The sequence below is a fragment of the Scophthalmus maximus genome, chromosome 1, assembly GCF_022379125.1.
Source record: "Scophthalmus maximus strain ysfricsl-2021 chromosome 1, ASM2237912v1, whole genome shotgun sequence".
In the NCBI taxonomy this organism is placed as follows: domain Eukaryota; kingdom Metazoa; phylum Chordata; class Actinopteri; order Pleuronectiformes; family Scophthalmidae; genus Scophthalmus; species Scophthalmus maximus.
The window spans coordinates 11,481,550-11,505,000 of NC_061515.1; the positions used below are offsets into that span (position 1 = coordinate 11,481,550).

The 23,451-nt window shown below is 43.0% G+C and overlaps 1 protein-coding gene and 1 long non-coding RNA gene across 3 annotated transcripts in view; one reads left to right on the plus strand and one right to left on the minus strand.

The window, feature by feature from the left end:
• Window positions 1–23,451, plus strand: part of LOC118291681 — a 121,123-nt gene that overhangs the window by 67,698 nt on the left and 29,974 nt on the right. The window contains exon 4 of one of the 2 annotated variants that reach the window (XR_004786744.2): window positions 8,433–8,559. The exons of the other annotated variant lie outside the window; for it this stretch is intronic. This is a non-coding gene — a long non-coding RNA (uncharacterized LOC118291681). Of the gene's footprint in view, window positions 1–8,432; window positions 8,560–23,451 lie in introns of those variants that run through there. 2 annotated transcript variants of the gene reach the window in all.
• The window catches only part of LOC118291620 (transcriptional repressor scratch 1-like), a 9,200-nt gene continuing 2,163 nt past the window's right edge, over window positions 16,415–23,451 (minus strand). The window contains exon 2 of the mRNA XM_035619971.2: window positions 16,415–20,694. Coding sequence (XP_035475864.2) covers window positions 19,967–20,694 — 728 coding nt within the window. The 3' untranslated portion in view covers window positions 16,415–19,966. The remainder of the gene's footprint in view (window positions 20,695–23,451) is intronic.

Below are 23,451 nucleotides of genomic sequence, written 5' to 3' on the forward strand. Positions count from 1 at the left end.
CGTGGTTGGATGAAGTTAGCGGTTAGCCTTCATTCTCAGTAGTGCTTCTGTCCAACTGATGACCGTAAGGTCTGTTTTGGTCTCCACCACTTTGTCTTGGTGCTGAGCAGGTTGTGTACAGTGGGTCTATCTGAGCGTTATTTTATTTTTTTATTTTGCAATTGAACTACAAGTGCCTTTTCCGACACCCATTGAGAATGTAAAAAAATGTTGATTCATGCCGCTTTCACTTTGATTTTTGGTGTTGTGAAATGTTCACCAGAAACAGAGATACTGTACCCTGAGAACAAGCATCCTCGCCCCTTAACACGCCCCTATTTGAGGCTTAGTGTTCCTGTAATGGAAGAGTAATCGAATGTATTTAACAAATGAAATAAACTACTAAAAGCTTCTTGTTTAAAAAAAAAAAGCAGTAGTCACTACATCATCAAATCAGGATTTATCCATCCATTTTTTACTCAAATATATAAATAAATAATTTAAAAAATAGATGGCAGAATAAATTATTTAAGAGGCATGTAAAGGCATTTCTTATTGGCTTCAGTGACTTGCCATGTTGTTGTTTTTTTTGGTTGGCTAAGGGTCGTCATCTTCAGTCTCAAATCGTGTCAAGTTGCACTTGTCGGTCTGACCTGAATCCAGTTTTCATACTCACACAGAGATGTCAAGGCCAGCACCTGGTTTGTTAGACGCTACGAAACAAAGTGAAACTAATTGCGGGGAGTTACGGGCGACCGGGAAATCTATTCCCTGTAGAAGTAACCTACACCAGCCATGCGTGTTTGTTTAAAAGGTCTACAGCTGCTGTGTGACCCAGGTATGTTATACTTGGATTGCTGGGTTTATGTTTGTACTGTAAATTTATTCCAAACTCTGTGGCTGATTTTGTTACTGTGCTTTGTTTACCCTAAGGCACATACACACAAACACATACACACACACACACACACACACACACACACACACACACACACACACACACACACACACACACACACACACCACACACACACACACACACACACAGGTGACTGTTGCTTTCTGCCATGTTGTTTTCCCCAGGGCAATCACAGAGCAGTAACACACACACACACACACACACACACACACAGGACACAGACACACCATCCATCTCCGCATTTAACTCTTTACAGACTGACACACATACAATCTATTATCTTCCTGTCCACCCACCATCGATGTTCAGTTTTTTGGAGGCACAAAAAACAAAAAAACGAGATTTTAAAGCAAAATTGTCCCAAAATGGTTCAACTTGAAAAAAAAGAAAAGAAGATTTAAAAATCTTCCTTGTTTTTGTCTCTTTGCTTTTCCTTGCTTTCTTCATCCATCTTTGGCCATACTTTGTATCTTTGTCATCAGCCAATCTAATTATTTCTGTTCTATCTTACTGGGTGTGTGTGTGTGTGTGTGTGTGTGTGTGTGTGTGTGTGTGTGTGTGTGTGTGTGTGTGTGTGTGTGTGTGTGTGTGTGTGTGTGTGTGTGTGTGTGTGTGTGTGTGTGTGTGTGTGTGTGTGTGTGTGTGTGAGACCATGACTAACAGGTCGCTGCTGTTCACTGCAGCCAATCCCTTTAGGTCCTTCTCTCTGCTGCTTGTTTAGCGACCTTGACAGCCTCTCTCTGTCCCTCTGAGTCGCACCATCCCCTCCTCTCTGTTCCTCCTCTACCCTTGATTTTCCTCTCCCACCTCTTTAATGCCTTTTTTTTTCTTCTCTTTTCCCCCCTTCTCTCTCTCGTCCCCTTTCCCTCTGATCCCCTCTCATCTCTGTTCTCGCTCTTGTCCCGGTCTTTTCTCTTTGCTCCATGTTTAGCAACCTTGACAGCCTTTTTCCTCCCTGTAGGACAAATCACCTCTGCTCACTCCCTGTCCTCTTGTCTCTGTCATTCCTCTCCTTCATCTCAGAAGCTTCATTGTTTTTCTTTCCCTTCCTCTATTCTCCCTCATCCTGCCTTCCTTCAATTCCTCCCAGCTCACGACCAAGACTGTATGTCAGTGTGTTGTTATTAAAAACTCAATACAATATCCACTGTGTTGTATCAGTATTGGGCAAATGTTTGCTGCACTGAACCTGCTGAACCCTGCAAGTTGAGGCTAAAACCATATATTTAAGTGCATTCAGTCATGACACCATCTCTCAAATGTCTATCTCCAGTGTAGGGCAACAGATTATTCGATTAGTTGTTTGGTCCATAAAATGTCGTGAAATGGTGAAAAATGTCCATCGTGTTTCCCAAACCACAAGATGATGTTTTGTTTTGTCCACACCAAATACATTCAGTATACTGTCATAGGGGAGCAAAGAAACCAGAAAATATTCACATTTAAGAAGCTCAAATTAGAGAATTTTGACCTTTTTTTTTCATAAAAACTACTTCAACAGATAAATCGATTTTCAAAATAGTTGGCGATTAATTTAGTTATCGATTACTAATCGATTAATCGATTAATTGTTACAGCTCTACTCAAGTGTTAAGTTGTTCTACCTGATTCCATGGTTTATTTTAATTTGGTGTGTATTTTGACATTTAAAAAAATAGTTTTCTTGCATTTTATTAATTAAATCCCCAAAATTTTTTATTCACTTTGGGTTTTTGCATATTATGAAATGTATTCACTGATCCTTCATCAAGCACCCAAATCTGTCTGTTTACTGCAGAGAAATAATCAATAATAGCATAAGCGGGATCATCCAATTGTTAATGCAAGGGGGCAAAGACAACAAAAAAAAATCCAACCAACTGAAAAACATCCTAAAGCCAAGTGATATTGATAGATACTGTGAGTGTTGGTTTACTGTATCACATTGCAATGGGAGAGTTCACTTCTTTATTTGTGTTTAAAGCCGCTGCACTGTGCATCCTTTGTATGTTCTGTCAAGGTTATATGTATTATATGTTTTTGGCATCATGAGCTGACCAGACTCTTTTAGCCCTTGCACCTGCAGCCATTACCCACAGTGCACTGTGGGAAATGGTAAGACTGTATTAAGGCTGCTGTGACTGAGTTTCACTTCTAGCAAGTGCTGAGACTCCCACTAGGAAATAAACTCTGAAATCACATCAAACATCTTCTAGTGTAAGATCAGCATGAGCCAGCAAACTCTTTGACTCACCTCCTTCCATTCGTCTACCTCCCTCCCCCCTGCCCTCTCCATCCCTTCTCTCTCCCCTCGCCCACCTCCCCACATGGCATCCTCTCTTTGCACCTACTTTCTTCCCCCTCTTCCTGCCTCTCTCTGTCTTTGTCCTTTCTTCTTACTTACCCTGTCTTCCTCTGCCTCTCCCCTCCTCTTTCTCCTGCTCATCTCCTAATCCCTCCTCTCCACCCTAATTTAAACTCTTTGAAGCCTTCAATAAGGCTCCATAATAAGCTTCTCCCTCTCCCGGCAACGAAAGGGAGCAGCCTCCCAGTAGCATTCTGCCACTGTGTGAGTGCCGGCATGTTTGTGCGTCCTCTGTTTATTAGCGTCTCTGCTTGTGAGCTTTCGTGCCTGTGTATGTGCACGTAGCGTGTACAAGTGCGAGTGCATGTGAGCACTTGTGTGTGTGAGCAGTGTGAACCTAAACGCTCAGCAGAGAGCCTTGAGGGGAACAGAGGAGCATGTTGTGGAACAGAATACAACTCCACTGCAGATTAAACTGTATAAGTAGGTTATTGATGCAAACATTTCTGCAACAGTTGAAATTCAGTTACATGTTCATTCATTCATCGTCTACCGCTTTATCCATTTAAGGGTCGCGGGGGGTCGCTGGAGCCAATCCCAGCTAACATTGGGCGAGAGGCGGGGTTCACCCTGGACAGGTCGCCAGCCTATCGCAGGGCCACATACAGATACGGACAATCATTCACTCTCACATTCACACCTACGGTCAATTTAGAGTCTCCAATGAACCTGACCCCATTCTACATGTCTTTGGAGTGTGGGAGGAAGCCGGAGAACCCGGAGAGAACCCACACATACACGGGGAGAACATGCAAACTCCGCACAGAAAGGCCCTGGTTGAACCGGGATTCGAACCTTCTTGCTGTGAGGCGAAGGTGCTAACCACTACACCACCGTGCAGCCCAGTTACATGTTACTAAATTGAATTTAATTGAAAATAATTGAGGTTCCAAAAGAAATCTAAGGAGCACAAATGTATTGGAGTTCCTTTTTAAGGACTATGTCTGGAGTTAATGCATTTTTTCTAACAGGAGATAAAGATCCATGAATGATGCCAAAGTGGTTGACACAACCTGAGCATTAAACCGATGCTTCCATATGCACACCTGAAAAAAATCCATAAAAAAACAAAGGTTCACTGGAAAACGAACAAACAAGCATCCCTGCAAACCCTGCACAATGTCCCACCCCCCCAAGGCCACAAATGACTGGATCCCCTGTGTAGGATGTGGGGCATGTTTCAATGAGAGTTGTGGGAGCATTGATTTTTTTTCCTTCCTCTTTTAGTCCTACGCCCATCCAAATCCTCTCCGATCAATCAATTGCTTTTTGTAAAGGATATTTGTAGCTAAAAGGGGATAACAGGTTTTGGAACTGGCTGTTAATATTAAAAGGGCCAAAGATGTAAAACTTAACCTAATTTAATTAAAGGGGCAGTAAGTGATTCTGGAGAAAGCTTGTTTCCCTCTTTGTTGTTGTTGTGAATTTCCTGCCATGGCCGGGCCCCGACCCCGAGTCCTCGGTATGGGAATCCGACGCACCAACCACTAGGGCAAGATCGCGGCGTTGCACCGCCACCCGCCAGCACGTCTCTTAAGATGTCGACGAGTGATGTTCAGTGTTGTGTGGTGGGGTCGGCATCACTTTTTTGTTTTCGATTTACGGAGCCTGGGCCGCACAGAACACCTGGATTATTTCCGGTGCACACACAAAAGCGTCAGCTAGCGGACGGTGAGGTAATATTCGCTGATTTTTACAAAACGTGTATTGCCTTAGAATCGCATAATGTAATGTCATCCTGCTGAGACACACCGGAAAGTGTCGCAAATAAATGCCTAACCCTAGCCTGAACCTAATTCTTACCATAACCATGTAACAAAGTCTTAACCTTAACCTCACACAGGCCTCTGGAGTTGTGAGGCCAAAATGTCCTCACAACAATTGTTTAATATAAAATATCAATGCATCCATCCACACACACACAGGGGCATAGGCAAAAAAACAGGCACAAAGCCCTCAGCATCATGATGATAAGCAGACTGCTTGGTAGTCATTACCGCTAGTTTCACTGTTTACACCTGTAAATCAAATTAGCATGTCACACACACACAAATGTATGCACAAACACACACACATAAAAACGCAAGAGAGCCACACACAAATAGACACGCACACACACGCACACATAGGAGATGAAACTGTAGAGATGTGCGCAGAGTTTCACAAGAGATTAATTATCTCTGTCCTAAAGCAAGAGACACAGGCAGAGAAAGACAGGTGGAGGGAAACAGGAAACGATCTCCACCCCTCTGTAGGTAGAGAGATATAAATCAGATGAATGCGGAAAGATGTTGACAAGCCAGTGGGTGGCAAACAGACAGACAGGAGCGAAGGACACATACAGGAGTTGAACTTACACTTCTACTTCTAATCTCAAAACTGAAATCTCAGAGTATCCAAACAAATATCAGACAAACAGTTGACAACCAGAGCAACGGGCCTGGAGGCAATAAGGCAGCTTTTTATATGTAGTTGTGTGTGTGTGCGTGTGCGTGCGTGTGTGTGTGTGTGTGTGTGTGTGTGTGTGTGTGTGTGTGTGTGTGTTTGTGTGAGGCCAACTTTCTGAGGAAAAAACATGATGATAAAGTTTAGCTTCCAGTAAGGTTGAGGAGGGTTGACAAATTAATGGGCGTGATACATTGACTGTATGTTAAAAATGGACGTCGTCACCGGGTCCAGAAAGGGAAGCCAATGCTGTTGTCTGGCATTGAAAAAAATAATCCAACCATGTTCTTTATTATGTGTTAAAGGCAGCAGCAGGTAAGCAAGCAAATTACACAGAGATTATTTTTCAGATTCTTCTTGGCTACATTTGTTTGGATTAATCTAGACAAATGATTGTGAGCAGGTTATTTAAAATTCAGGAACAGAATCAGAAATACTTTATACTACACTAGCTGAGCTGATAGAGGCCCGTTCGTGTTTCAAAAATGAATTGTAACAGACAAAACCAAGAAAAATGTAATTTACTGCTGTCTAGTTCTCTGCTCTTTCAACGGATGCTCTCATTTTCGAAGGATTGTGGAGACAACAGCCATGTACTGTAGTACCAGTCTATGGGTTAATTGAGTCCATGGAGACGGGAGGTTACAGCTCAGTGAGAGAAACAGATCCGATCAGCCTCAAAAGCTCAACTCTCATCGTTTTCCTGAAGTGGAAGATGCGGAGAAACAAAGAGGGAGACCGTTTGAATACAATTGTGTTTTTATTATTGTATACCTGTTCATCGCCAGAGTCGGTGATAAACAATACATGTGTGACAAAAACAAAAGCCTTGCATCAGCATAACATTAAGAAAAACGAAAACGTTTGTCACTGCTAGTCAGCGTTTTATCGGGAGCTTTGTACCTTGCACTCGAATGGGAATAATGAGTTTGGCAAGAGACACAATCCAATAACACAAACAGAATTTATCCTTCCTATTTTTTTCTCCAGCTTTCCATATGCAAGTGAATGAGAAATGGATTTTAATTGTTTTATGATTAGCACAAAAAAATGGTAAAAAAAAAAAAAATGAAAGAGAGAGAGAAAACAATTAGACACGTCTCCAGTGATGTCGCTGTCTCCAAGAGGGTGATGCATCAGTTTACAGTGAATACTGTAAGTTTTTCAATAGAGGAACTCTGGCTGACTGTTACACTATTTCCTTTTGCAGTCTTAAGTCTGCACTGTGAAGATTAATGAAGAGTAGGAGCCTGTGTGTGTTCGTGTGTGTGTGTGTGTGTGTGTGTGTGTGTGTGTGTGTGTGTGTGTGTGTGTGTGTGTGTGTGTGTGTGTGTGTGTGTGTGTGTGTGTGTGTGTGTATGTGTGTGTGTGTGTGTGTGTGTGTGTGTGGGTGCGTGTGTGTGTGTGTGTGTGTGTGTGTGTGTGTAAATGGTTTTCTTAAGCAGAGACAGTGAGAGGATGAGACAAACCAAAGCAGCCAGAGCTCAGATTAGCATGCAGCCATCTATTCTATTACTGCAGCTGTACGCTGGCTTTATCACAGCTATGATTTTTAAATATACTTTTTGTTTGGGGGGGGGGGGTTGCATTTTCACTTTGCGTCAGGCCGAACAACGCCCCTTAAATGAACGTATACCACGGCCTGTCGTGAGCTATTGCTTAATTATAGTCCCAAAATATTTAGCTACAGGCCTCATAAAATTGAAATCAGTGTTTTAATTTATCTGATAACATTGTGTTGATGCTATGTTTTTAAATAGTATTTTTACAGTAAATAAATAAAACTCTACCAACTTAAATGTAAGATGTATCATGGCCAAGTTCCAGAAATAAGACTTGGAGTTGGGATGCAAAACATCTAGTGACTAATAAAAGTTCTGTAACGTAACCAAACCGCAGCTGCGAATCCCTCCAAAGGCCACAAGCAACAGGAATCAGGAGCAATATCCACATAGGCTAACATGCACTGAGTCTACTGTACTTACTGTCTGACTTTGATAAGTGACCACAGTTATTTAGTTTGCCAAGCTGAAACGGCGAGAGACGGCGAAGGCTTTTGTCAAACGTCAGACTTGTGAGAATGAGGACATGGCAGTTTCTTGGAGGCAGTACGTGCAGCAGTGTGAACCGGATTCTTGGGGAGCCTGTGAAAATACCAGCCGAAAAGATTAGTTTGCCCATTTTGGACCAGCACTAATTCAGATGTGTGCATGAATGCACACAAACATAAGCACCCATTTGAGTATATAGACAGAGACTGTCAACTCACACCCATACACACAGACTGCAGAAAAGAGAGAAACCTATGAGGGTCTAAAACCCTATAGTGTCTGTTATCAAAGTTCCTTCTCTGAACCCAGGCCACAATTCTGTATCCTTCAGAAAGCATTGAACAAGGCAAATCAGAAATTGGGAATCCAGTGAAGGGGTTGGATGCTGTCATGCGATCTGTGTTCTCTTCACTCGCAAATAATCGAAAGATTACATTTCAGTAGCGTCGGTGATGATCCCACTTTAATAACGATATGAGGCTAGTTTCAGAGCAGAAAATCCACAGAGGGAATAATTTAATTTCTGCACTCGACAGAGCTGCAGTCGGTGTGAATGGTGAAAGTGCAGAGGGTGGCGTCAGTGTCAGTAGGCGGCGACGGTCAAAGAGACAGAGATGTTGTGCTAATTGTGGTCTGCCCCTGGTGTGGGTGGAAATGAGATCCTGAAATAACTCCTTCCTGGTTCTATTTTCAGTGGCGGAGGAGTACACCATGCCGAGAGGTGTGATGGGGCTCTGTTGGTTTGACCCACACCTGCTGCGTATCCTTCACTCAAGCACCAGAGGGTGTGTGTGTGTGTGTGTGTGTGTGTGTGTGTGTGTGTGTGTGTGTGTGTGTGTGTGTGTGTGGGGGGGGGGGGGGGGGGGGGGGGGGGGGGGGAACATGCAACATGTCTCCAAATACAAACAGGTAACTGTGTGTGTGTGTGTGTGTGTGGCTGGCTGACCTTGACTGGGAGTACATACAAACACACACGGTCCTGCCTCACTGCAAACAAACATCTGTTTGTGTTTTGTTTTCTCTTCCAAACACACAAAAACTATAGATGCTCTCAAACTGTTTTTCGACACATATCATTTGTTAAACTGACACACAGGCACAGAGCACATATCTCACACATTAACACATGCAAATAACTGTACACGTGTCTCCACGCCTCATCAAGCACATATGTAAACAGACATACAAAAGTTTAACCTTGTAAATCGGCCCTGCATATTTTCTTTTCTCTCTCACACAAACACACACACACACACTGTAGAGACTTTAGCGTAGCATTGAGTCATCACACTGCTTGTGCGTAACTCCTCTCATCTCTTCCCTTCCCTGCTGGGTCCATACTGTAAGTGAAGGTCACAAAATCCTCCACATGAACACTGTACACACAAGAACGTACGAACTGTATACACACATACATGAACTGTGAACATGCTTGCATGCCGATGAAAGGCACAGAAATGCCGTTTGTTTGCAAATATTTGTAAAATTTAGTTTTTCATTATTATGTATATAGTTTCAATTGTGTGTATGTGCAATAGGTGAGTCTATAACTTTCTTTTCATTTGTGTGGCTGTAGCATATAATGTAACTATAGACGTGTGTGTGTTTGTGTGTGTGTGTGTGTGTCTGGCTGTCTGGCTGTAAGGGGCCTGTTTTTTCCCCTGCAGGCTGGTTTGAATCGATAGCGCTGTAAAGCGCTGAAATAGCAGGCTCACACGCATGCACACACACACACACACACACACACACACACCCACACACACCCACACACACACACACAGATTGGAAGAGAGAGAGAGAGATACAGAAGGGTGACTCACTGGAGCTGAAAACATGAACAGGAATGCTGACTTCTGAAACAAGGCAAACTGAGAGAGAATGACCTGGTAGAGGAAGTGGAGAATGAAGAGGATTCGCAGCTCTAACTTTAGACTCATTTCTCCATAGATGTGTGAAGCAGTGAGATTCGGTATCGTCGACCTGCTGTAGACCTGTGTAAACTACCAGGTGTAGGTCGGCACATTAGCTGTAACTTGTGATCTTTGTCTCAGTGTTCAGTGTTGTGCAATGTGTCCAACCTTGAACTCCAACTGTTGATGCTCAAATCAAATGAGGTTACATGGAGTTGGGAACCCAAATCTGGTGCTCACTTCATAGTCGATTTATTCTGGAAAATAAGACATATGTAAAAGCAGAGAGGGCAAATATTGATAAGGAAATCTTCTATAATTGTTGCATTCCGTAGGTTATGCTTCACTCCAACGCAGTGGTCAGCCTTTTCTGTTTTCTGAAGAGGAAGGGTTAAAGCTCTGATGTTGTCCTGCGGTTGTCAACATACATGTACACTGTTTGGTACAACGACAGCAGGCGTACATTAGTGAAATATTCACGCCCTGGTAGAGTGTACTATGGATCATGAGAGGACGCCAGTCATCTGGACCCTCGGTCTTCCAAAATAGATGGCGGCTGGTGTTCCACACATATGAGTTCCATCATTTGGCAGATAATTGTTTGGTTTCTTGCTGCCGTTGCAAGTCTCTGCCGCTGTCAGCAGAGTGAGTGTGCTCTCTGTCGTGGTGAGAGCCACATTTGAAAACTCTGTATATTATTTTACATGAGTAACCTTCACATGCTTGATGAGGTCAAATGTGTTGGAATCTCCATGAGGGATCATCTTCTTCAGACACCTGATAGAACTATCAGACCCGTGAAGCCATTTCAGCTGAGAAATTCTCTTTTGCGTCGTCTGATTGGCTCTTCTGGTCGACCTTCATAGACACCAATCTATTCAGGACGAATATTGGCTGGTAACGATCGGTTATCATTTGATCTGAGAAATCTGTACAGTTTTGATTCTGGTTATATAGATGATCACATCACAACCAGAGTAATTCAACAGGCCTGAGCTAAACTCCAGCAACAAGAGTACCAGTCAACAGTGTGTGTGTGCGTGTGTGTGCAAGTGGTTGCCGCTATTAAACATTCACCGGCTCACTCAGCTGCTGCTGCTGCTGCTGCTGCTACTGCTGCTGTTAGGCTCCCAATCTGGGTCAAGTCTCCCTCCTCTCCTCCCTGAGCTACCTCTATCCCTCTATCCTCTCCTCCTCCTCTCGCTCTCTCTCTCTCTCTCTCTTGCCAACTCACTCTCTGTTTCTCTCTTTCTACCCAACTCCCCATGTGCTCTCTCTCTCTCTTTGTACCCCCTCCCCGTTTTCTTTTTTCTATTTTCCTAATTTTTCTCGCTCTGTCGGTCTCTGTCTCTCTCTTTCTCTCTCTCCCTCTCTCTCTCTCTCTCTCTCTCTCTCTCTCTGAGGGAATGTTTGCTTAGCTACAGAGCTCAGAGGCAGGCCCATGCTCTCATCCAGTGTCCAAGTCAAATACAGATGCTTATAAATTTTTGAGAAACACGATGAATAATTTCGGTATTTTCTGTGTGTGTGTGTGTGTGTGTGTGTGTGTGTGTGTTTGTTCACTGTAAATGGCCATTACCAGTTTAACAAGTGTCAGTTGTATGTTGGTACGTGTGATGTAACCTGATGAGCTCTGGTTTTGGGTGGTGTTAATAGTGATTTTGATGATGATTGTCATCAAGAAATTTAATCAGATTTAATAGCAATTTTGGAAACGGCATCATATGTTGTACATGAAGAAGAGGCATTGGAAATACTAATGATGATAATTTTATTGATCCATGAAGTTAACAGCATCACGTGTTGGAATAATTCCTCTACGCTGCACATCTCGTCGCCTAATTGAGGACCTCAGAGACTATTTTTGGGGGTTTATAGTTTTCTGTAACTGAAGGAATGAAACTGCACAATAGGCCATGAAACAATAAATAAAACATACAAACGTCTCCTGTCACTGTAGCGCAGGTACCGCTGCTGCTGACGCGTCATCTCTACTGCCTGCAGTGCACCACAGAGGTATCAAATTAGGAGCTACAATAACACAACTTATGATGTGTGTCTGCGTGTGTGTGTGTGTGTGTGTGTGTGTGTGTGTGTGTGTGTGTGTGTGTGTGTGTGTGTGTGTGTGTGTGTGTGTGTGTGTGTGTGTGTGTGTGTGTGTGTGTGTGTGTGTGTGTGTGTGTGTGTGTGTGTGTGTGTGTCGACTGTGTCTTTTTTTTCTCTCCTTTACTTTCCGTATTTTTTTCACTGAATAATGAAATCATTTGATTGACAATGATATGAGTTTCCCTGGCCCTGCAGCTGGCCTCAGAGTGGTTGTGTCTTATTGCTGAAACATCAGCAGGAGGTGAGCTGTTTCACCTTCAGCCAAACAATGAGTAACACACTTGCATGCTTGCAGTATACACACACATTCTAGTACATTTATATGCAATTGGTCAGTTCACACTGATTGTTTGTCTTATTGCTGTACCGTCATCACGTCAGCGTTCACAACTCCACCATATAACGCCTGTTGCTCAACAAGCTACTGCTTGTTAATATATACTTCTTAATACAATCTTTGGCTATTTGGTTGGTTTCTTTTCTGCAGCTGTGCAGAGCCCTCTTGCAATTATCCCTCTGTATCTTTTTTTTTTCTGTGATTTTTGTTGTTTCTGTCAACAAGTTTCACTAGAATTAATGTGTGAATCCAACAGAACACTGTACGTTAGCCGTTGTAAGTACAAAAAATGTAAAAGTGTTATCTGCATGCGACAATGTGTGTGGGGATTAGGGTGAACTAACAAAAGAGAGAGAAAGAAAGAAAGCAATCAATTGCTTTCCAGTTGTTATTGTACCATCAGTTTGGTGTCTTGTAGTCATGCATATTTGCACATTGCATGTTTAGCGCGCTGTACCAGACAAGTGCATCTTGCAACTTTACATTTCTTTTAATTGCACAATGACAAATCGCTAATTGGGGGAGGGATTCCTCAGGAATCAGTGTTTATCCGTCAGCTCCCCATCTCTCCTCCTCATTCCACACCGCCACCTAACAGAGTTGTGAACAGCACCCAATGATGTTTCTGATGACAGCTGCCATCTCTACAAATAGCTTGGGATATCGTGAGAACATTCGCAGCCCTGTCCTACACGTCTCCACGCGCAACATCATGCCTGTCTGGAGTGAGAGTTGAAGAGGTGGCTACATTGATACGGACACAGTATGGTACAATTTGTTGTTTGGAATGTGTCTAATATGTGCAGCACATGTGAAAAACTACAATGGATCTCTTTTGTTCTAAAAAAGTGGCCACTGAGTATCCAGTGTGTGCTCACTTGTAAAACCTGATGCTCGATGCAAATAAATACAGAAGCATAATAATGTTTGTTTATTGGAAATCTGCAGATGTTGTTAGATTCAATGAGGAGGATATGGTTATTATAGAAGATAATTATTTCTTTGATAAAGATCAAATTCAAATGTGTTCATTATTTAAAGCAATTGTATAAATTGATATATGTTCTGCCAGCACAGCACGGTACCACTCAGTTCATCATAAAGAACATAATGTTGGACTTATTAGAGCTCTGCCCGGTGTTAACAGAGGTTAGGGTGGAAGGGGAGAGACATGAGGGAGAGGAGACATAACAGTAGAAGAGGATGAGTGATGTGTTCATTAGATCTCTGCTATTTCAACCTGCGAAACGTTTCCCACAGCTGATCACAGGCAAATCCGAGGTCATCTTTATTAGCCATGACATCACCGCCTGTCATTGTTAAACTCCTCGACCCTTTGACGTAGTTTCTACAGGAAGCTCGTTGTGATACGACACAGCCGATGTAGTCTGAATCAACTGGTTGCTGAGTTTTTCCCTTCTCTTTTTTTTACAAAATTAGATTTTTTTTATTTATCATATTTATTTTGTCTCAGCTTTCGTCTCACCTACTGTACATTTCCTTATAATAATAATAATAATACGTTATTTCACATATTCCTTCTGAGCTGTCCTGGAGTTTATCATCTAGATCTTTAGTGACCAATATGCAGAAAAGTATCCCGTCTTTGAAACGAACCAACAACCAAAAAAACTTAACATCACATAAGTTTTCCCTTCTGGAGTTTTAGAATTTTCATTATTCCCTACAGCTCTTGTTACAGTATGTATCAACAAGTGGGCAACGATTAAGTAAAATTCTAATTATGCAGAAGTGAGGAGACATGAGAGAAGGAAGAGGACAGGTGAAGAGACGGGTTTCTGTGAGACTATCAAAGATGAACAAAATGAAAGTCAGCACGAGGTTAAGTAAAAAGGTTAACGTTACACTTGTGGACACTTGGAAACTATTGAACTATTTCCAAACAATTAGACTCGGTAACTATCGGAAAGTAACCTTTGCTGTTTTAATTTTATTTTGCAACCTCAGCATTCCCTCATCCTCTATTATGAGGAGTCTTCACGCACACGCACACACACACGCACACACACACACACACACACACACACACACACACACATCCACACACCGCGTTAATTTGACTTGCCAGGAAGGAAATAGTGTGATGTGCTTGAGTAGGTCCCTGGACATGAATCTAAAGACAGTAGGGAGCGTGCAGAGCAATCAAGTGATAAAGCTTATTATCTGAGAGGAGCTATATTCTAAGACCTATTATCTACCAGGAGTTAAATGACTTTCAGGTCCTTAAAGGCCTGATGGCCTGGTTTGACTTGGCAGGGGAGAGACAGAGGAGGTAGTTGGAGGGAAAAAAGGGGGTGGATGAGAGCACGCAGAGGGATGGAAGAGAGATGGGAGGAAGGATCAAGCAGGTGGTGGAGATGGAGGGAAGATGAGAAGAGAGGAGAGAGAACCACCTGTGCAGAAAAGGTAAAGACAGAGAGGGCGGAGGAGAAGGTGATTCACTGGCGTGGGCAGTCACTTTTCAGTCTTTTTGCTGTGAAACCAGTTTTCTGGTTAGGGGTCGGGAGATATACTGTACTTCATAACACTGCAGAGTGCTGCATTGTGTCTTTGTTGAGGGCAGTTCAGATAGTTTACTACTATAGCTGCTGTAGATGGTTTATTGCCTTGGATACCACAGGTGTTGGCATAGCAACAATAGATTCGGACTGTCTGTGCTTACCGGGAGCTAACGGCGGGGTTTCGACCGCAACTTCACCAGAGGGTCGACTTTACACTGTGTAATGTGATGCAACAGCTGATCACACACACACACACACATCATCTAATACAGTAAATATGAATGACAGCCCCGAACATCGGCTCGGAGACGAGAATATCGAAAGAGAGAGGAAAAGAAAAGTGACAACATGTATTCTAGGTTTTTTACTTTTATGGAAAATTGTCAAATTGCCTTAAGCCCCGTAGACGCTAACACAGCGTCATCTGTGAGCCTCTCCGGAGAGCCGCTCACTGCAAACGTCTGTTACTGTGAGGGGATCTCCAGTTGAAACTGCGCCCAGTCAGGTCACCTCTATTTCAAAGTCACTGCAAGAGTTGGTCAGTTTCCCATGTTTTCCATCATGACAGAAATGTCACAGGTGTAGCCACGTGACCGGTGCACCTGCAGCCCTGTACCGCACGATCTAGATCCCAACAACAATGCGACCGCTCTGCCAGCACAAGGAAACATCTTCAACGGGTCTTTCTGTTGACATGTCGATTTATTTTTGTCGTTGAAAAACATAAGAAATATTATTTTTTGTTATAATTAGAAAAATATGGTCGGAATCTCTGCAGCATTGTTTCTGTCACAGTATGCAATATATATCTGCAGTACGTAACACTTGGAGAGAGGAAACCCTTAAAATTTCATAAGTATTTGTGAAGAACAAAATGTCCAAATATTGTGTTTTTGTATTTCAGCTCTGTTCATCACTTTGTTTTCAGTAAATACTGCACTGTGTGTATACAGGACTATATTTGAAGTCTAATATGTATCATATTATCGTTCATTAGACCAAAGCCTGGATTTTTAACTTACTTTTTTTCATGTTTAAGTTTTAAATAATTATAATTTTGATGAAATAGCTATGAGAGAAAATCGTGATATAGGACACCATAAGGTCAGTCGAGAACCTTCTCATTTTTTCCATGTTATCGGTAGATATCATATTCATAAATAATAAAAAAACAAATCGGACCTGTTTTTAACTCTGCTGAACAACTGAATTGACTGATGTGACGTATTCAGGCCCTGAAAACCCATTTTCTCAAGCCTCTTTACTGTGAGCGATGTGGTCCTTTGAGACGGTCTGAGGTTTGTGCTCGTCTCAGTCAGGATTTAGCCACTTTCGTTCAAACTTTGCCGACAGACGGTGGCGGTTAAACTTTAAGATACGTTTTCCAAGCCTTATCCTTAATTGTTGAAGTCAAAGCTTTAAAGCTACGTAACCACTGCGTCTGTGTCTAAATATGGAAGTAACAAATGGCTGTATTTAGCAGCTATTACTGGTAGATGGCTCCCAGCCTAAAGAGAGCTAATGAGCTCACTGTGCACCAGTGTTAACCCAGTCGATCTTTAAACATACAATATTGACATAGCTAATGCAAAGTGTGGGCTGTTGAGTCCAGAGTGAGTGTTGTACTATGCAAATGAGCAGCACTCCTTTAACTCAAAGGTAGACTTACACTATTTGCATGAGTTATGAAAACAGAAGAGAAGTCTTCTATTAGGAAAAAAAAAGGGTTTTAATGAAATGAACTTAGTGTGCGTTTACTACAACAGAAGACAAGACACAAAACTGCGACAAACTCCCTCGGTTCGTTAAGATTATTCTTTATTATGAAGTGCCACAAAATGCTTTGTGTTCATTGTGCTTACATTGTTTGAATACTGGCTCAAAAAAGCCCAGGAGACCGTCTCCCTGCAGCAGAGATCCAGACCTCCTGAGATAAGGTGTGTCAGATAGTCGCTCTACAGCAGTAAAAATGTATCAATCCAAAGGATTCTTTACAAACCCTCTTGCAATAAATGATTATTTAGGTTATCATCATTCTTTAACTTGGAAATACAAAAAAAGAAGAAGAGAGGTCAAGCTAGTACAAGGTTTTAAATTCTTCTCTACCTGAATTCTAGTTAGTTTCATTGTGCTACTTTCTTTAAGGTGGAAATGACAAGAATGGAAGTGCTTCGAGAGATCAGACCTGGAGCTCGCCCAGAGACAGACGCACACAGACGGACGCACAAACGCCGTCAAACTCGTGACCGGCAATACGACTACTTTGGCCAAATGCCCTTAGGATGTTTAGACCGCAGTGCAAATACGCAAAGAGTTTTAACACACAATGAAACAATCTGTGAGGCGTAAAACAACCACCGGAGACATCGCTGTCAGAAACAATGTCAGCGGTATGTTCAGCAACCTTGTACCTTTGTCACACTGTCATCAGTCGCTACGGTAGCAACAGCGTTTTTTGTACTGTTTTCATCTCATTCAGAGTGAAGTGAGAAATACGATTTTAGAGCCAGAGTAATATTGTTATTTTTTTATCTCTTCCAGGGATCGATGTCTTCACGATTTGTTACGAAATACTAGGGGTAGAGCTTTAGCTTGCATGGCATATACGGGCTCTTTGTCACTCTGTGTCTTTTAGATATTCAGTTGTGATCGAGTAGTACTTGAGCTTGAGCACCTCATTTAATGTTTTTACCTTTGTATGTAAAAATGAATAATTGTAAGCGGCAACAAGTCGGAGCTCTGTGCTGAACTAATGGTCAGATACAATACAGGTAATTGCAACTCAAATCCCGTTCACGCGTCAGGGAGGGAGATAAGACCTGCAGTCTGCTGACTCACATACTGATCGCCCCAGTCACCACAACGCCTGCCTCCTTCTTATTGACTTGTTGACTTCAAAAGACCTTTTTTCTTTAATGCGTAAAGATTGTATCATCCTATAACGCAACACATTTCTTATGGCAAAATGTAGACTCTTTGACTGAAGACAATTGATCGGCTGTTGTGTACACGTCCTGTAGCTCTGCTTGTTCAGTGACATTAGGTAATGTGTCCATGTCACAGGACAGACTCCGTTTGTCTCTACGACCTTAAATCTGCACTGCCATTATCAACACTCCTTTGTCATAGGTCCACGTCTGAATAATAATCCAAATTTCTTTTCAATCGTCAAAAGTTTGACCGTGGACACGGATGTTGTCTCCCCCCTGAGAGCTCATCAGCAGGTATTGTGTTCTCTGGTGTCGGCATGCACCGGTGCTCACGCGTGAATGTTACAATGTGGACGTACGTCATGACACATGAAGGTAAACAATGATTTTTTTTTTTTCTGTGCAGATCTGTGTGTGCTCAGTCTGTCTCTCAAGAGGCTCCATGAATCTGCGGAAAAAGGTTTTCTGAGCTGCAGAGAACTGGGTTCAGCAACACTGGTATTGGCCAGTTAGATCACACGCTAAGCTATCTACGGGTTGGGGGTGGTTAGAGTCAGCCTGTCTTTAGGTACATCACGCATAGCGCTATTCCTATGGTGGGGCCCGTTAGGGATGAATGGGGCCTACTGCAGAATAATCTGGTCTCTGTCATATTTATCTACAGTGTGGGGCCGTAACGGTTAAGCTGCAATCAGACCATCCGGCTTAAGTGCATGCTTTTTTTTCCTGCGGTTTAAGAATGCACGCTGTTGCAGAATGGTTTGGGAGTGCACTCGGAAGTGTAGTTAAATAATGTATTGACCTCACTCCAACTTCGACAATGCACCGAACTGAGACTTCCTTTTGGAAATATACGGAGATTGGCTAAATACCATGTATCGTTTTTGGGTCGATGCACACTTCATTTGTCCGATTGCTCTATTGACTTCATTTAAACGTGTGCTTGTTTGTATGAGGAGAGAGATAAGATGCATCTCAGCATTATTAAATGGTTATTTTAAGTTATTGTTGTTACATTTTTGGGTGCATATGGATGTTTTCACGACCTTTAAATGTCATTTTAACACCCCCAAACGTTTTTCAAACCACTGAACTGTCATGGAAGAGTCAATGAGTAAATCGGAGTTGAATCTTGTGCGGCCTGATCCAAAGTGAGGCCGCTCCTGCTTGTGTCATGGTCGAGTCGGCCGTGTGCGGGTCTGTTATGGTTATAGTTATCCTACAATAGGCCTCACACCCAGCAGGCAGCTGATCCCAGCCTCTCTAGCCTACACCCTACGTTAGCTCTACTCACTAAGAGGCAGGCAGTGCATAACAAGAGAGGAAAGACAGGACTTTTCTTTTTGTTACTCTAACACTACATTGGCATGTTCCCTGATGTCTGTTATATTAGTATCTTTCTGTTTATGACTATAGGTGAAGTAAAACATACCTGATTTTTGAACTGCTATACAGTAGTAGGTAATACTTCATAACTTCATCATAAAATACCATGCATTAGGTGATTATTGCTTTTAAAGAGTCCCACGGACGCTCCAAGAAAAAAAATATTGCCCTCACGTTTCTATCTATTGGATTTTGGCAAAAATCATAAGCTTTTTTATGATGTTGGCATAGATTTCATTATTTCTTTTTTTTTTTGCATGCAATAACGTTAATAAGAAAACAAGGTAAACAACATAATAAGAAAAAATAGTACTCAAAAAAAGTGACATATGCTTTGGCCTGTAGTGATAAAAAGAGGTTGGCAAATATCCTACGTACACAGAAATTAAAGTGCAACAAATAAATAATGGTGTCACTTCGTTGTGATCAAATCAAGTATAAAGTCACAATAAATAAATAAATAAAGAATAAAAAGCTGAAATAGATACTATTTTACCTCAGTAGTGGAGAGAATATGGTCACTTGGTGCAGCAGAACATTATTATTATCATTATTATTACTATTATTATTACTATTATTCCCCCAGAAAAAACAAAATAAAAAGGAAAAACTCTTTCACTGTGTTTCAGTGCAGGGAGGAACCCAGTAGCTATAGGCTTACTATTGTCTTTGTCGTCGTCATCATCATCATCAGTGTCCCAAAATATATGTTGTCATACTGTTTCTAGATGCCAGAAGGAAGCCGTGTTAGTGTTACTGTCCCGATCTAGAACAGACAGAGGAAGAGGAGGTGTAGAGTTTTTTGAGGAAGTGCATGCGTAGATCAGTTAAATCCTTAAGTTGGCAAATCTCAAGGAGAAAAAATTGTGCTATCTTCATCATCACGAATCGGCTCCAGGGGACAGCGAGGTGTGGGGAGGGAAAGCAAGGTCATACCCTGACCAAAAATAGATTGTTTGTGTCTGCAGTTCAGTTTTTTAAGGATAATGGTAATTTATTTCTGCAGTTTTGTCTGTTTGTTGTATCTGTGCAGGGGGTCATTCATCTAAGGGGCCGAGGGGAGAGAAGGGGCCTTTGAAGCAGGCGGACTCGTAGTGCTTGTTCAGGTAACTCTTGAGTGCGAAGGTCTTGTCGCAGCGTTTACACTTGAAGTGCTTGAAGGCCGAGTGCGTCTGCATGTGAGCGCGCAGGTTCGAGCGGTCTGCGAAGGCCTTCCCGCAGTGGGCACATCCGAACGGCTTCTCGCCCGTGTGGGAGCGCATGTGGCCCTGCAAAAGCCACGGTCGACTGAACGCCTTCCCGCACACGTCGCACTTGTGCTTGAGGTCGTGGGTGAGCAGGTGCATGGCCATGGCGGGCATGGACACGTACACCTTCCCGCACGTCGGACACTTCTTTGCCATCTTGCTGTCCAGCGAGCGGTGTGTCTGTTTGTGCCGGCTCAGGTTCGAGGACGTGGCGTAGGTCTTGCCGCACTCGTTGCAGGTGTGCCTCTGAATGCTCCTGGGGCTGCCAAGGGCTTTCCTCCTCGAGCGGCCATCGGTGATGTAGAAGGCGTCAACCGAGTAACCCTCGCTCACTGCAGCATCTCCATTGATGTAGCCATCGGTGATCTCGGAGCCGGGGCTGTCTGGCGACTCCGAGTCAGGCGCCCCGTAGTCGCTGTGGATACCATCGTAGAGGGGGTCGGGCGAGGGCACCTTAATCCCACTGTCACTCTCGCCATCGTACACAACTGGGCTGATGTAGTCACTGATGTAACTAGCTGATAGGGAACAAAGAAAACAGTATTAGGTTGTAGAACATTGTATTGTATGCTATTATACATAATTGAATAGGAATCAAAGAAACGGTTTACAAAGTCATACTTAGGTGTTTGTCCCTGATGCAGCCACAACAAAGAAAATAACTTTTCTACATCAGAACTATCTCAGGAGCCACAGAGGTGAACAGGGGCAAAGATTTCCACCCTTCACGCCAGAGACCCCTTCAAATACCGATAGCAAATGTGAAGCACATACACACACGTCAGTGAAAAAGGTCTGAATCGACACGGTCAGACTGTAGCCAGCTGAACAGAACGAAACCAGATAGTCCTCCTGCCTCAGGAAGGGCAGAGACTCAGTGTACTGACCAGCATTACACAGTCCGATCGGTGGAATTAAATAAGTGTTTCCTCATTGATGTTAACAACTCAATTAGTGAGTATTACACCCTCACTAACACGGCTGGTCTTAAAAAGCTGCATGGTGGGTGTTTTCCCCCGCTCCTGCCTCCCATTTGAGTTCATTCATAAAAAAAAAAACTAAACATAGAGACCGTGGCAATGTGATTCCAGAGAGACGGTTCATTCAACCAGTAACCATGTTTACAACATGTTGTGTATGCATGTGAGATGCTCACTCAAGTTCTCTGGATGGACACAGCTGCTGACATGACGGGCGGCGCTGTAATGTATGTGTTGAGTAACCGGATGCATTTTTTCCCTCAGAGATGGCAACACAGATGGTTCCAGTAAGATCTGATCCCACGTCAGCAATTTCTCATGTGATTCCCGGAACATAAACCACAATATCATCCCTTGGTTAAACCAACTATTCTTTTAAATAAAAGCCATGTTGCTGCGGGGGGGGGGGGAGTTAAGAGTCATCTCCTCATTCGAAGTGATAAAAAAAACTGCCACCAGTCAGATGTGGTGACAGTCTCAGTCCTTCGGTTATCTTCCCCATAGTGATAGTCCCATTCCCTGCATTTACCCTGCACGTGTGCCAAAGAAAGGTTATCAACTCTACACCAGTGCAGCAACTGGTAATACTTTTAACAACTGTGAGCATATGTGAAAAAGACTAAATGTGGCATATTATAGAGCCGAACGTCTGTCGTTCTCACGCACACACCTGTCGCCGGTGTGAAAATAGCTTCTTGAAATAATGCAGCAACATAATTCCCCCTCTTCACCTCAGAGGTTGACATCGCAACAGTTCCCCCGTGAAAGATGAATGCACACAGGCCGACCCTGAACTCGAGAACGGAACAGCTGATTTAGTGAGAGCGAACGTGCATCGGCACCGCGGACAGTTCCGGTGCGCTGCACGTCGATTTGCGCAGTAACAGTGAGGCTGCTGCTCGGGCTCCGACGGTGCAGTTTGACAGTTTGGTGGTTTCCTACACATCAGGGGGTTGGAGACTTGGAGACTTGGAGAAGGTTTTATGGGTAGATATACTTCGACTGTATATATATATATAGATATATATATAGATATATATATATATCTATATATATGAGCAGTTTGGATGATGCTATCCTCCCTCTCGATACACATTTACAAAGGCCGTTTTTGTGGCTGCTCACTGTCTTTGAATCTATTCACAGTTTAACCGTTTAGGTTTGGTTTGGCCATTCGAAGGAATACACAGATGAGAGTTTCATGACTAAAATACAAACATAACTGCTCCTGAACGAAGACATCCATAAACACAACCTTTGCATAATACATATATATATATATATATATATTTTACAACTTTTCTCTGCATTACTTCATATACACCTAAGACGTACCTGGTGCCCGTCCATCATTTACCTTTAAAAGTTACATCTCCGTTGAGCCAACCAAAAAACATCACACTGTCCACAGATACTTTTTGGCGGGGCTACACCCAAAACAAAGCAACAAAGATGAAAGTTAGAGAAATATCTACAAGGTCCATGTATCAAGATTAAGATCATTTATTTTGGGGTTATTTGAAGTAAATATCAGCTTCATGTGTTTAATAGGAAAACGTGATAAATTGGACATGACGTGCCTCGTATCAGTTTGACGTTTTCAGGGAGTCAGGCAGATAAGTGTCGACTCTGCATCATGTGCTACATCATGTAGTCTGGACCTACATCTTTGGCAAAGATTGAGTGCCTTTTATCAATATCCATCCAGTCTCGGGGGGATTGAGTCAGCAGCAGAAGCAACAAGGTCCGCGTGACACACCTCCCATGTCTACATGGGCTCAACAGCTACATCATATCTGCTGCTGCGTCCCGTCTGGATACAGCGTCCCACCTCACACAGCAACACACAGGGGAAATTATTCCAAATGCCGGTTAGTTCAGGCAGAAAGTTGTTCCTATATCGCTGTGTGAGCAGAGTATGTCCGTATCGTACTGTACGTAGAAGCCGCATTAAGCTGTCAGCATCAAATGTTCGGGGGATGGAGACAAAAGGTGGCCGGTGTAGGCAGCGTGGCGCGGCGCTGCTGAGGCGGCAGATCGCGTGTCAAGCCGAGCACAGGGCTTGTTAACCTCGGCGTTATAAATACACCGCTGACAGCCTTTTGCTCCACGAGCAGACGAATAACAGGGAGGCATGCACACGCCGATGTGCATCGAACGTGTCGATGGCATCGGGGTGGAAGCGGCGCAGGGGCTTCATTTGCATGGCGAGGGCATCTCTGGCTCTCCGTGTGAGATGTGACGCACACAGTCGCAGGGTGTGAGGAAGTTCGCAGCTTCGGGAGAGCAGAGGGC